Genomic DNA, 12,212 nt, shown 5'->3' with positions numbered 1-12,212 from the left:
GAGTCAGGATGCGACGAGCCGAGCGGGAGCCGAAGCTTTCGAGGGAACTTTTCGTGTCGGCTTCGGGTGCCGGTGTAGTTGTGGCCGCTGTACGTGTGCACTCGCGAGCTTCGGGGCAGAAGATTATGTAATTTTTCGAGTAGAATCAACAGTCTGTTGTTCCGAAGTCGACGCTCGGGGGACGGAGAAAAACGAGCGACGGTGGTCGGTCGGGGGTGTGGACATGCGCAGTCCCACTTCAGGTGCCAAACTTCCGTGGCGAGGGTGTAGGGTGGCACGATTTCAGGTTGTTTTCGTTTTTTATGCCTAGCATGCCGGTCCGCCACCCAACAGTGTGTTACTTTGTTACCGTTCGTGCTGTTGTAGGTGTAGCCTACCCGAAGGGGAACTGCTCGAATTTACATCGTTCGACAGTAACTGCTCGAAAAGTAACTCGTCCACAGTAAATGGCTTGAACCGACATCGGGCAATACGAGGGTTGCATCTCGCATATCGACCGAGAGCGGTTTCAAGTGGTTTTCCTTTGCTTTTCATCGTCCTGCTGTGCGTGTATCGTGGCGGCTGTTTGTGAGTAAACCGACCGTGGGTGAGCGCACACCACCAGAGATACGGACACGAGTTGGATGTAAACGGATCGCATTTCCCCTCGGTGGCACACGTACAAGACACGACACGGCAGCGGCAAGCGGAAAAGCATCAGGGGGACATCGACAACAAGAAGCACCGATTTCCGAAGTCAGTCAGAGCAGCGTTCGGAAGCGCCCGTTTTTCCCGGTGTAGTTACTACATACTTACAAAACAACCGACGTGCGGTCCGTGCTTTAGTCTACAATTGAGTTTTGTATAGTTAAGTCGTGATCATATACACTTGTTGTTTGTTGTTATATTTAATTATCTGTCTATAAGCTGTGTCTGTGTTTTTCGGAAAAACCGTCACAAGAAGCGTGAAGATCGCGACCATTTTTCCCAAACCGGAGAAACCGGAGGTTTGAATCCTGGTTCTTTGCTCTCATCGGAGGCCACGCAGAGTCCTGCCTGCCACGCGGTTGTGGGAAACCACTCGTCGATCAGTAGACCTTAACGCGACGATCCTCGGATCCTCACGGCCAGAAGACAAAAATAAAACACAACAAGGTGCTGTCAGCAGCCGCCAAACCAAACAAAAACATTCAAGTGCGAAATTTTTGTGAGTGAAGGAAGTCTCGTGAAAGCTCCAAGTCCAGTTTTAGGTGAAGAAGTAGACAACTGACAGTGTTTAAAGATCGCGCGCTCCCGATTGTCTCCAACCCTTCCTGCAGCAGCCACTTAAAGTTGGCGATCGTGACGAGTACTACTCGTTTTTCCTCTAGAAAAAAAAAAGTTGAACCCAGGCGCAGCAGTTCTCAACAAGTAAATTGTCCAGCAGCTGTTCCGTTGAGAAAAACCTATCAGATGATGATGGTAGTCCGTACAATATGGTGCTTGTTAAAAGTTTTATGCAGTGGAAAAATTGGCCAAATTTTGGCTCCCGGGTGGTCCAGTGGGTTTATTCTAGAAGTGGTTCAGTGAATTGAGTGCTTGAGTTGTTTTTTTTTCGGGGGTTTCTCTTCTACTCCAGACGATGATTTATTTATTGCAATTTGTTGAAGTTTTTTTGCGCAGCAAAAAGTTCAACGCAGCTGAGACGATTTGGTGGGAGATAAGCTTTTGAATAATATTTTCTTGGGTGGTTGAACACTCTTTGAAAAATAGATGCCTAAAAATGCTGCAAACAGACATAATAATAATATTGGAAAAAAAACCAGATAAATCATAAATTTTAAAAATGTCTTGTTTTGACAAAATATTCATGCATTTTTAAGATCAAGAAAAATTAATAGAATTACAATCATATATCTGGAAAATTTAATAGAACCATATGTTAAATTCTAATTGTAATATTTTTTTCAAAAAATCGTAAGGATTACCTCATATCAGATATATGATCAGCGTTTCCAAACATTAAGCTTTCAAACACTTGACTTAATTAAGGTGGTTTCAATAAAGTAATAAATTTTTAATTTTTAATATTTCTTTCAGAGCTCAACAGTCTTGAAGTGTTAAGCTACTTTAAGAAACTTGTTGGTAAAAAAGGAAATTGAAATTAACTTGAATTCCAAACGTTAAGGAAAGATAAACAACTGAGATAAGAACTCGGTCAAAGAATGAATGGCCAAGTACTGTGCAAGGTTGCCGAAACAAATTTTGTGTTTTTGAGAAAAAAAAATCTGACTTTCTGTGATTGAACCCAACAATTATTTGATGGTTTTCTGTGATGCTATTTACTTCAATTTCAATAAAAATTCTTGATAAATTGAGTCTTTTTAACATTTTAGTTGGAAAAAATTAAATGACATTATATTCATTTCTAATTCAAGGTAAAAAAATCTAAATTTTATAATGGCCAAAAAACTTATAATTTCGGAAATGCATTCAAGTTAAAAAATTCTGTGAAATATGTGAATACATATTTCAAAATTCTGTAAAACTACAGAATTTTCTGTGATTTCGGCAATCTCGGCAGCGGGATGCTCCCACTTAGAACTAAAGAATAATGACGATTTTCTTTGCATTTCATTTTATTTCCACGAAATTCAAGCCTTGTGAGCTTATTCATCATCATTGTATTTCAGTTCACAAATCAGTGAGTACTAAACTTTTATTATATGAAAAAATTATCACATTATTTTAACGGAATGAATAAATTCAGCAAGAAATAAAAAAAAACAAAAAAAAAACAAAAGATTTACATATAAGCATCATACATTTTTTATAACTTGTACAACAGTGTACTGCCTCTTTTTGACTAAACAAAACACAAATCATATAGAACTATCCCTATTTAGAAATTGTTCAATTCGAAATTTTGAAGAGAAATTTTTGTTTTTTATTTTTAATTGAAGTTCATGAACCTATCTGAAGGTTAGATTTTTTTTCGAAAAAACCTTTAAATTTTAAATTCTTCAGGCTGACACAAAAGTCAAAGCCTAAAATAAATTCCAAAGAATGATTTTTTTATAGAGATCTAAATTTAGGTGCATTTGCAACGTCTAATTAAATTGTGGAAAATTCCATTGTGGCCTTCGTTTAATTTCTAGAAAGCTTGAAACTCATTACAAAAATTAACCTCATAACATAAATAATAAAATGTTTGTTTTTTATAAATTTAAAAAAAGGATTTAACACAACCAATTCTAGGAGCAGAAAATTAAACCCAAGAAAGCCTTGTGGCGATTTAAAAAAGTTGTTTGCTGCCATCTTTAAACACTTTTAAACCCAAAAATATCAAGTAAAAAAACACATTAAAAACAGAGTGGTTTCTGAAAAAAAAATCCAGGATTTCATATCAGGACTGGTTTTGAAATTGAGTAAATTAAATTTACTCAAATTTCATTTTTTTTTTAAATTAAATTTGAAGGCAAGTTAGTAGAAAAAATTTTGAAACAAATTCGATGGTTTTAATAATTTGTCTTAATACTTAAATAAATAAATATAGTTTTCAAAAAAATTTTCAAAGAGATTATGGTCAAAATATTTTATTTATTTATTTATTTATTTGATAACATATCAACGCATCACATGTTGATCCCAATGATGAATATTGATAGAAAAGACAATAGAAATTTAAAGTTGTCTTTATTCACTGAAAACCATGTCTTCAAGTCATTGACACGTTCGTCGTCAAGAGTTACCCACTCAAAAATGTCCAACTTTGAAAAGCTTAAACATCAACAGGAAATATCATTTCGTCTCCAAATTTCGGTTAGATAACAAAAAAGAATATGGTCACAATCCGGGATAACTATGATTAAAAAATTTATCTCCAAATTGGTTTTTAAACTGTTCAAATTTAGCAGTATTTTGCGTCACCCACTTTTGGCGACAAAAGTGCTAAATAAGTTGCAAAAAAAATCTTGAAATTTAAAAATTGAGTTGATTATTCCGAAAGAATATAAATTCGAATTTTAAAAATTTTGAAAATTGTTTATTTTGCACTTACAGTCAAAAGTTTGCTCTTTTTACAAAAAAAAATCTTCTTGATCTTCTTGAATTAAAAATTCATAAACTAAAAAAAAAATCTTACAAATGTTCTACAATTGTTATTAAAATTCAATGTTTCCTTTCAAATTTTGTTTTCATGAAATAATTGATATTTTAAAAGTCCATTTTTTAAATAATTATTTCGAGAAGATTTCTGATATATCATAAAATCTGTAAAAAAGAAGAGCGACAAATCAAGTTAATTTTTTACAATCGTTTTGAGTGTTTTATTTTTCTATGAATATTTTAAAAGAAGTGGATCCTAAATCTCACACATGGCGTTATTTTCGAAAATTCTTTGATTAATTTAAAATGTTAAACACAATTCACCAATTTTAATTTTGCGAGTTTTTAAATAACGGAAAAGTAACATATTTAAGGCATGACTACAATGAAAGTTTGATTTTTTTTAAACATTTGAGGATTTTTTTCGTGATGAAGTTCATTCCTAAAAAAAATGCTGAAAAAGTTATAAGACTTGAAAATCCACTGAAATCTACAAACACGCAATGATCACCTTATTGACGGATTACCTCCTCTTAAATGTCGTTCATTCAAAGTTATATAACGAAAAAAAAATTAAATTCTTCCAACCTTCCCGACAACAGGTGAATTTTGATACACGTGCTTAGCAGAAGTGAGTGTGTGACTTTTGAAAGTTGAATTTTTCGCGTATAGATGAAAAAAAGGAAATAAATTCCAAGCAGTGATTTGACAAGTGCAATCGGAAAAATAAAACTTTGAAATTGTATGCTGACGCGCGAAAAAATTATCGTCGAAGGGTGCAGATTATAAATCGCCAAATAGCGAAAAAAAACCTGACTTTTACGTGATTTTTTCGTCTGAAGTGAAGTTAGTGGAAGGAGCAAAAAAAAAGTTGAAGAAAAACGCGGCAAGTGATTTTGAGCGAAGGAAAATTCCTCGGGCCCAGAGATAGATCGTTTCTTTTCGACCGAGAGACGCAAAAGTTGCCGTAGAGCAGAACAAAAAAAAAATTGAAATCCATAATCCTTAGCCCCGGGGCAACGAAAGCTTAAGGGCCCAGCAGCGTAATACAATATAAAATATAAAAACTCTGTTCCTGTTTCCAGCTGCAAGAAAATACGCGGAAATTTATCGTTCTCGTTAGCAGCACAAAAAAAAATTGTAGTGGGTGTTTCAAGTAGCGGATGAACACGCGAAAAAAGCTTCGATAGCGATATAATAATAATACACGAAAAAAAAGTTAAATAAAATCCTATAAATCATAAATACAAAACCAGAGAAGAACCAGAAAGTCCGGCTGGAAAGCGGAAAAAAGTCGATTACGAGTTTTTTGTTATTTATTCTGTCCAACACACACTGGTCAAGTGGAAGGAAAGTGTCCAGTATAGTAGAGAGGGAAAAACATTTCCCTTATCGTACTCTCGCTCTCTGTCTCCGAATAAAGCCAAGGGAAAGCAGAAGAAAAATCCTCCTCGTGAGTGTGTACGTATGTCAGTGCGTGTTCATGTCAGTTTAATCAATTTAATAACATTGACCCAAAGCATTCCAGCTTCGACGACGATTCAAGGGAAGGAATAAACCACCGAAAGCATTTCCTAAACCTTCTAGAAGAAGCAAAAAAAAACAGTTCAAGTAAACGGAAAATAAAACTCTCTTTCGGTCGCTGTGAATACACTGAAAAAAAAATACACACACAATTCTTGCTCGCTTTTTCTCTATCCAAGTGTCTCTCTATATCGTCGACTATAGAGAAGCTCGAATTCCGGTTTCCCAGAACGGTTTTCCCTTAAGTGAAAAGAACGTGCCCGCAAAGTCGTCAAACCACCAGGAAGGACACACATTCAGAAGAAGTGGCCAAAGCGCATCCGAGTAGCTGAAGAAGCAGAAGCAGAAGAAGACCCAAAGTTATTCCGATATTAATTTCGATTCCTGCTAGTGAATTCAATACATTCCATATGGTTCACATGATAGAAATCGTTCGTCAAGGGAAAGTTGACTTTCCTCAAATGATTGTAAGTTGAATTTTTTTTCTCTCTAACTACCCACCCACATATATCTCGAATTTTTTCCCCATCTTGCTGTATATTCGTTTACTTCCTCAAACAAACAGGAACGTCCGATGGCAAATGGATGGGTTCTTTAAAAAAGCAACTCAAGTCCAGAAGCTTTTCTGGTAAACAAGCGGTATCATCTTCAGTACATTCTCCAAAAAATAGAGGAAAAAAAAAATACCAAAGGTTAGCTTCAATCTAGGGAAAATCCAACAGAGGGGCGCGCGGTAGATGGATTTATTTTGTTTGTCTGAGCAGTAAAGTAAACATTGCTCGATCCGTGGAAAGTTTGTTAAGGCACTGGCCTCGTTGAGAGTCGTTGAATTTTCGGTGGATTAATTTCAAGAGATTGAAGGAATTATTTCGGTTTGCTTTATAGAATTCACTACTCATTGGGCTTAAAATCCCGGAAAATAAATACAATTCACTAGAAGTCCTAACTTATCGATTTAATTCAAGCATAATCATTCAGTAGAAATTGTTGATATTTTTTTAAGTTCTCTTTAAAATATGTTCACTAAGATTTCAGACTTAGTAGGTACTGTTGGTCACTTTGATTTAAAATGCGCCTTAAGGTATGCAAAAAAAATCCGCCATCAACACTTGATTTTCTCTTCTTAGTTAATAAAAATGTAAACAACATTTTTTATACGCCCAGATATCAAAAAAAAAATTCTTGATTACTGTCCTGAATCGTCAAAACAGCAATATTTCATTTTTTGCGTTTGAGAGAAATGATTCATTTTTCGTTCTGATGTTCCTGAAATTACTTCTTAGAAAATGAATTTTTGAAAACCTGCTTAACACTGTAAAACTTATGAGTATTAATTCCAATTTGCTTTTTTTGGTTAATTTTTTTCAAAAATACCAGCAAACTTTAATTTTAAACGATGAACTCTGAAAATGGCCTAATATTTGTTTTAAAAGATTGTAATTTTTCACACATAAACCTCTGTTAAGAAGCTCAAAAAACATATTTGTATCACTTTTAACGAAAAAACGAAAATTTGCTAGCTTATGGAATTTAGAAATAGTTAGTTCATATTATTTTAAACCAAATCTCAAATTTAAAAAAAAATTTAAACATAATTATGTATTAGCTTTTGAGCCTAATAGCTCGAAACAGGCATTAGAAAAAATTACCTTTATTCAACTGAACTGTAACATCACACAGACATTAAAAATTAAAACTGGGGTCATTTAAAAGGGAAAATCAAAAAAAATCCTCGATTTGCAATGGAAAACTCATTTGCTAAACATGAACTTATTTGGTTGTATTCAATTAATAGAAGTTTTTATAAAATTTCAAATACTGTAAAAAAATAAAACAGCTCTCGAAATTCTCAGCTAGAAAAATCTAGAAAGTTTTTATTTGTTCATCAAAATCACAATAATATTCGAGCCAAGAGTTTATTTTAGGTATTTTGAAAACATCAATCGATAGCCAAAAATGAGGCCCTTAGAGCCAAAGGTGTTCAAATAAATGCAAAAATTATCGATTTTGAGTAAATATTGCCAAACGTTCCTGCATATTTCAAACAATATTTGGTGTTTTTTTTAGGTTTTTGGAATTCTTCTTATTAACTTTTACGGTCGAAAAAACCCAACTTTAACCTTCCCATGCCGTTCGCAAAATATTCGTTTCGGGGAACTTTGAGTTGTAGTTTGATTTCGTTCTCCTGGCTGTAAATGTTAACCGATTTTGATGATATTATATTCATTGTGTAGGTAATTTGTTCTTATTACTCAAAATTTTAAAATTAAGTCGATATGTATTACCAAGTTATCAGAAACTGGTTCAGAAGTAAAAAGTCCGAAAAATCAATTTTATTTTTAAGATGCTCATAACTTTTGACAGCTTTTCTGTATTTAAGTGTTTCATTGATGTTTAAAATCGTCAAGAATCCATCTATCCGACAGTGTATAGATATGTTGGGGTCCAATGAAAGTTTTGACCGCTATCTCAGATCTTCCGGTAGAAAAAAATCTAACTTAAAAAAAACGATATCCAATTTTTGCTTTGCTTAGCTGTATTTCATTTCCCAATGAACCGATTTTCAAAACTCAAATTTCAATTTTTTTGACGTTAATTTGATCATTATTTTCATAGAACATACTTGATCTGTCAAAATTCCAAGTTCTTCATTATATTGGAATGATGATAAAGAGATTTTAAATGTGCGCTTCGGGTCATATTGACCCGAACGGCATGGGAAGGTTAATAAAATGCATGGAAAATGGAAAAATATACCAACTCGATAGCGTGCTTTCTCAAAAGTGATTTTTATTCGTTCGTGTATCAAAAAATCTCAAACTTGTCTAAAATTTTGATAATTAAAATCACACAAAACCAAAGGAAAAAATTTTAAACGTGTTTAATATGATTTTGAAAATAATTTTTTTTTGTTGGAAAAGGTGATTATTTTGACAACTTTTCCAAAATAATTTATTAAAATATATGGATTAATTTGTTTTGGAAAAAAATTACAACATTTTGAAGCCAAAAGACACCGCTTAATTTTGTAGAGAAAAAAATTATTTATATCCAGTGTGGTTGTTTTGAAAAGCGAACAAAAACAGTCCCAAATGAGTGAATTCACGTCACAAAAAGGGGAACTTATTATTTTTTCGAGAAAACTTTGACATTTTCTGACATAAAAAAGTGAAATCTTCTTTGAAAATGGTGAGACAATTCTATAACACTAAATGTTATAAAAATCAGTTGGAAACTGTGCGAATGAGTTGATTTTTTGTAAATTTTTTAAGGGGAATATGCTCTGAAAGTTGTTCAGAATAAGATTGGTTCAGAATAACTGGATATTTCGTTACTTGAATTCAGTCAACCACCCTGTTCTGTATAAACTGAGTGAATTCACGCCACAACTTCAAATAAGCATAACTTCGTTCGTCATTCTTCAATCGGAAAGCTACGTACATCAAATTGTGGGTAATTATTTTTTCTACAACTCATTTGAAGACACCGATATTCTTTTTCCACAAAGGGAACAGGAAATCAAAGTTGATTGTTCTGAAGTCAAAAATAGTCAATTCTAGCGTGAATTTACGTCAAAAAAGTAATCGATCACAAAAAAAAACAACTTAATTTTTGTAATGACCAAATTATATTAATTTTGAAGGAAATTCAATTTACGACCGTTTGCTACAATTTATTTCATTTTCAAGTAAATTGGTTGACTTCTAGAATGATAACAGTTCAGGAAAGTCCGGAAAAGCTATTCCACGTCACGGTGGAATGTGTGTTTTATGCATTTTTCTGAACAATTTCTCTTAAGTATTGTATTGCATACCCAAAGGCGCAAAAAAAATGATGCTCAATTTATGTCAAAATTGAAGCCACAAGCACAAGCGTTTGTTCAATCTATTTTAAATTTTGGTATATTTCTTGGATATTTATCGACAAAACCTCATGTTATCGCTAAACGACAAGCCTAATCTTTTGATTCTCTAAGGGTTTCTAATCCAAAATACAAAGTGTTAAAAATGTTAGTTTGAAACTGAGAAAAATCATATTAACAGTTAACAAACAGATTGAAAACACTTGGACACATAATCAAACTTCAAATGAGGTCTACAGAGTAGAAAGGGTGCAACAACTGTCGAATTAGAGCTAATAACGCCAAACGATTCAGCATATTTTAAACTATATTTGGTGTTTTTATTCAGATTTATTAAATGGCACTAACACACTTTCATGGTCAACAGAAAAAAAACTTTTTTCATAAAATGCATGGAAAATGCACAAACACACCAACTCAATAGCGTGCTTTCTCCAATTAAAACTTTTATGCATTTTTTTTAATAATTTTCCATCTTATATATTGCGTTGCATACCCAAAGGCGAAAAAAATTGTTTATGCACAGTTGATGTCAAAATTTTTGGCATACGCACAGGCATTTGTTCAACATATTTTAAATTTTTGTATATTTTATGGAAATTTATCTACACAATCTCATGTCACCTGTAAACAGCAAGTTGAAGCTTTTTCACCAAGGGTTTAAAATTCAAACTACAAAATGTTCAAAATGTTAATTTGACACTGAGGAATGAGAATTAAATTGGGTTGAAAGTGTTGAGAAAAATGGTATGATTCTTTTATAAAATTTTTTGTATGTCAGTTGAAATCCTACTCTAGGCAAAATAATGCGGTAAGGGGTTATTTTTTTTCCTGTGTGTCTGTTAGACTTTTAAAATTGTTGAATTCCGTTGCTTGATTTGGTATGAAGAAAATTGAAATTTGAATGACGAATTTGAAATTTAAATAAGCATTTGAACATCTTAGCTTTGAATCTTCATCATTTGAAGTTTTTTTTTTCAGAAGTTTTATTCTGAAAAAAAATATTAGCTCAGAAAAGTCAGATCAACAGTTTAGAAACCGATTTTAAGCATTTGTATTGACGCTCAAAACCAGTAGATTGGACAATTGTCACCCTTAATACTTTTAAATTCAGTATTGGGGATAACTATTCTTCAGCTGTTTGCTTGGAATACAATCTCTCTTAGTTTATTCAAATAACTGCATGTCAGCATAATGTGAAATTTTGGTGCAAGATCTTATGGTGATATACCCAGAAGTAGTTAGAATAAGGTTGCCAGATATTTAATACAAAATATAGGAAAAGTCCGGTCCGTATTGTTTGTTCGGATCTATTAACTTGATTTGCCAAATCAAAAATAAATCAGTTGTGTTGCACTTTGGAAAAATTTAGCAACTCGCCGTCTTTGACATTTTCTGACAGCTTGTTATGTTTGTTACAATTTAACCCTTCGTTTCATAAAGTAACAAATTTGCGACAATTAATGTATGGAAAAAGTGAAAAATCGTATTTTATTTTAATTTTTTTGCTTGATGTACTCGTCATTTCCAACTGTTAAAAATAATTTAAAAGGAAAAATAAAAAATCATGAAATGAAGGGTTAAAGCAGACATAAGAAGAAAATTCTATAACTTTGTCTAAACGCAAAAAACATTGCATACTTTAAGGCGCTATTTTTTATAACTAAGAGAAAATTAATTATTTTTGCCCTTTTCTTCAGACAATTGTTAGATAAGTATTAGTTTTTGGATGAATATTAGTAATTTTGTAATCAGCAATCATAACGATCAATTCAGAAGAAGAATATGCCGTTTGAAAGGGGATCAATTGTACCCAACTCTAGGGGATCAACTGTACCCATAATCAACATTTTAGAAAACTTTTTCTGAAAAAAGTTGAGAGTTTTCCATTGCTTTGAAAATATGGCATTATGAAGTTCATTTCACGCTCGAACGATTGATTCATTGGAACAAATATTTTTTTCATAATTTTCCCATGAAAGGAACATTTTAAAGTGATGAAAAAAGATCTTCAAGTTACATTTTGTGAAATTTTTCAAACAGAGTTCAATTACTCAAACAATTATTTTGTTAAAAAAATTTAAACTACATGCATTGTTATTTTGCTCATTTTGGCACATTTTTCTAGAACATTTGATCTTTGTAAGACATTCCAGTTTCGAGATATAGCTAAGGAATCAAGTATCCCCAGGGATCAAGTATCCTCATTCTCCCCTACTGCGAAAATTAGCAAATAATTTTGCATTTCAAATAATCAGCAAATCAGGAATATTATAATTAGTTTAAATGAAGCAAAAACTGTTTTTAGTAACGCACCTAGCATCACTGGTGAGGCCGCCAGCAAATCATAATTTGAGGTTATGGCTGAGGCCAATTTTTCGCCAATACTATCGTTCGCATATTCCCTTATACCCGTTGACCTTTTCGCCATAATTTGATTGATGATATTTTGGCATAGTTTGAGTAAGAATATAAAGAATTAGGATTTCAACAAATTTAATGTTAAATTTAAATAACATGATATGTTTCACTTGTCGACATGAAAGGTCTTATTTTTTCCCTCTGAAATGGGCACACGATTTCACTATTTCTAATAAAATTTTCTAAGCTTTGATCAATTTTCCTTACATATAGGAGTGCTGATAAGCTGGGAAAAGGGCTCATACCAAGACTAAATACCTCGGAGGAGTGTTTTATCCTATTCCGATACTTATATCTTTATCAATATGTTCAACCGCCATGCAAGATATTTTGAGCTCCG

The 12,212-nt window shown here is 32.8% G+C and overlaps 1 protein-coding gene across 11 annotated transcripts in view; it reads left to right on the top strand.

Annotated features, from left to right (window-relative positions):
* Positions 1-657: 657 nt before the first annotated feature.
* LOC129755262 (CUGBP Elav-like family member 4) overlaps positions 658-12,212 on the top strand; it is a 568,631-nt gene continuing 557,076 nt past the window's right edge. For 7 of the 11 annotated variants that reach the window (XM_055751662.1, XM_055751660.1, XM_055751658.1 and 4 more), the window contains exons 1-2: positions 815-1,389; positions 4,668-6,056. In XM_055751662.1, the coding sequence (XP_055607637.1) occupies positions 6,000-6,056 (57 nt within the window). In that variant the 5' untranslated portion in view covers positions 815-1,389; positions 4,668-5,999. Of the gene's footprint in view, positions 1,390-4,667; positions 6,057-12,212 lie in introns of all 11 variants that reach the window. The other 4 variants (XM_055751665.1, XM_055751659.1, XM_055751657.1 and 1 more) reach the window with 2 other exon arrangements.

Source organism: Uranotaenia lowii, chromosome 3, assembly GCF_029784155.1.
Source record: "Uranotaenia lowii strain MFRU-FL chromosome 3, ASM2978415v1, whole genome shotgun sequence".
NCBI classification, from domain to species: Eukaryota; Metazoa; Arthropoda; class Insecta; order Diptera; family Culicidae; genus Uranotaenia; species Uranotaenia lowii.
Note: the sequence above shows the minus strand (reverse complement) of the source record. Positions and strands in the feature narration are given on the sequence as shown.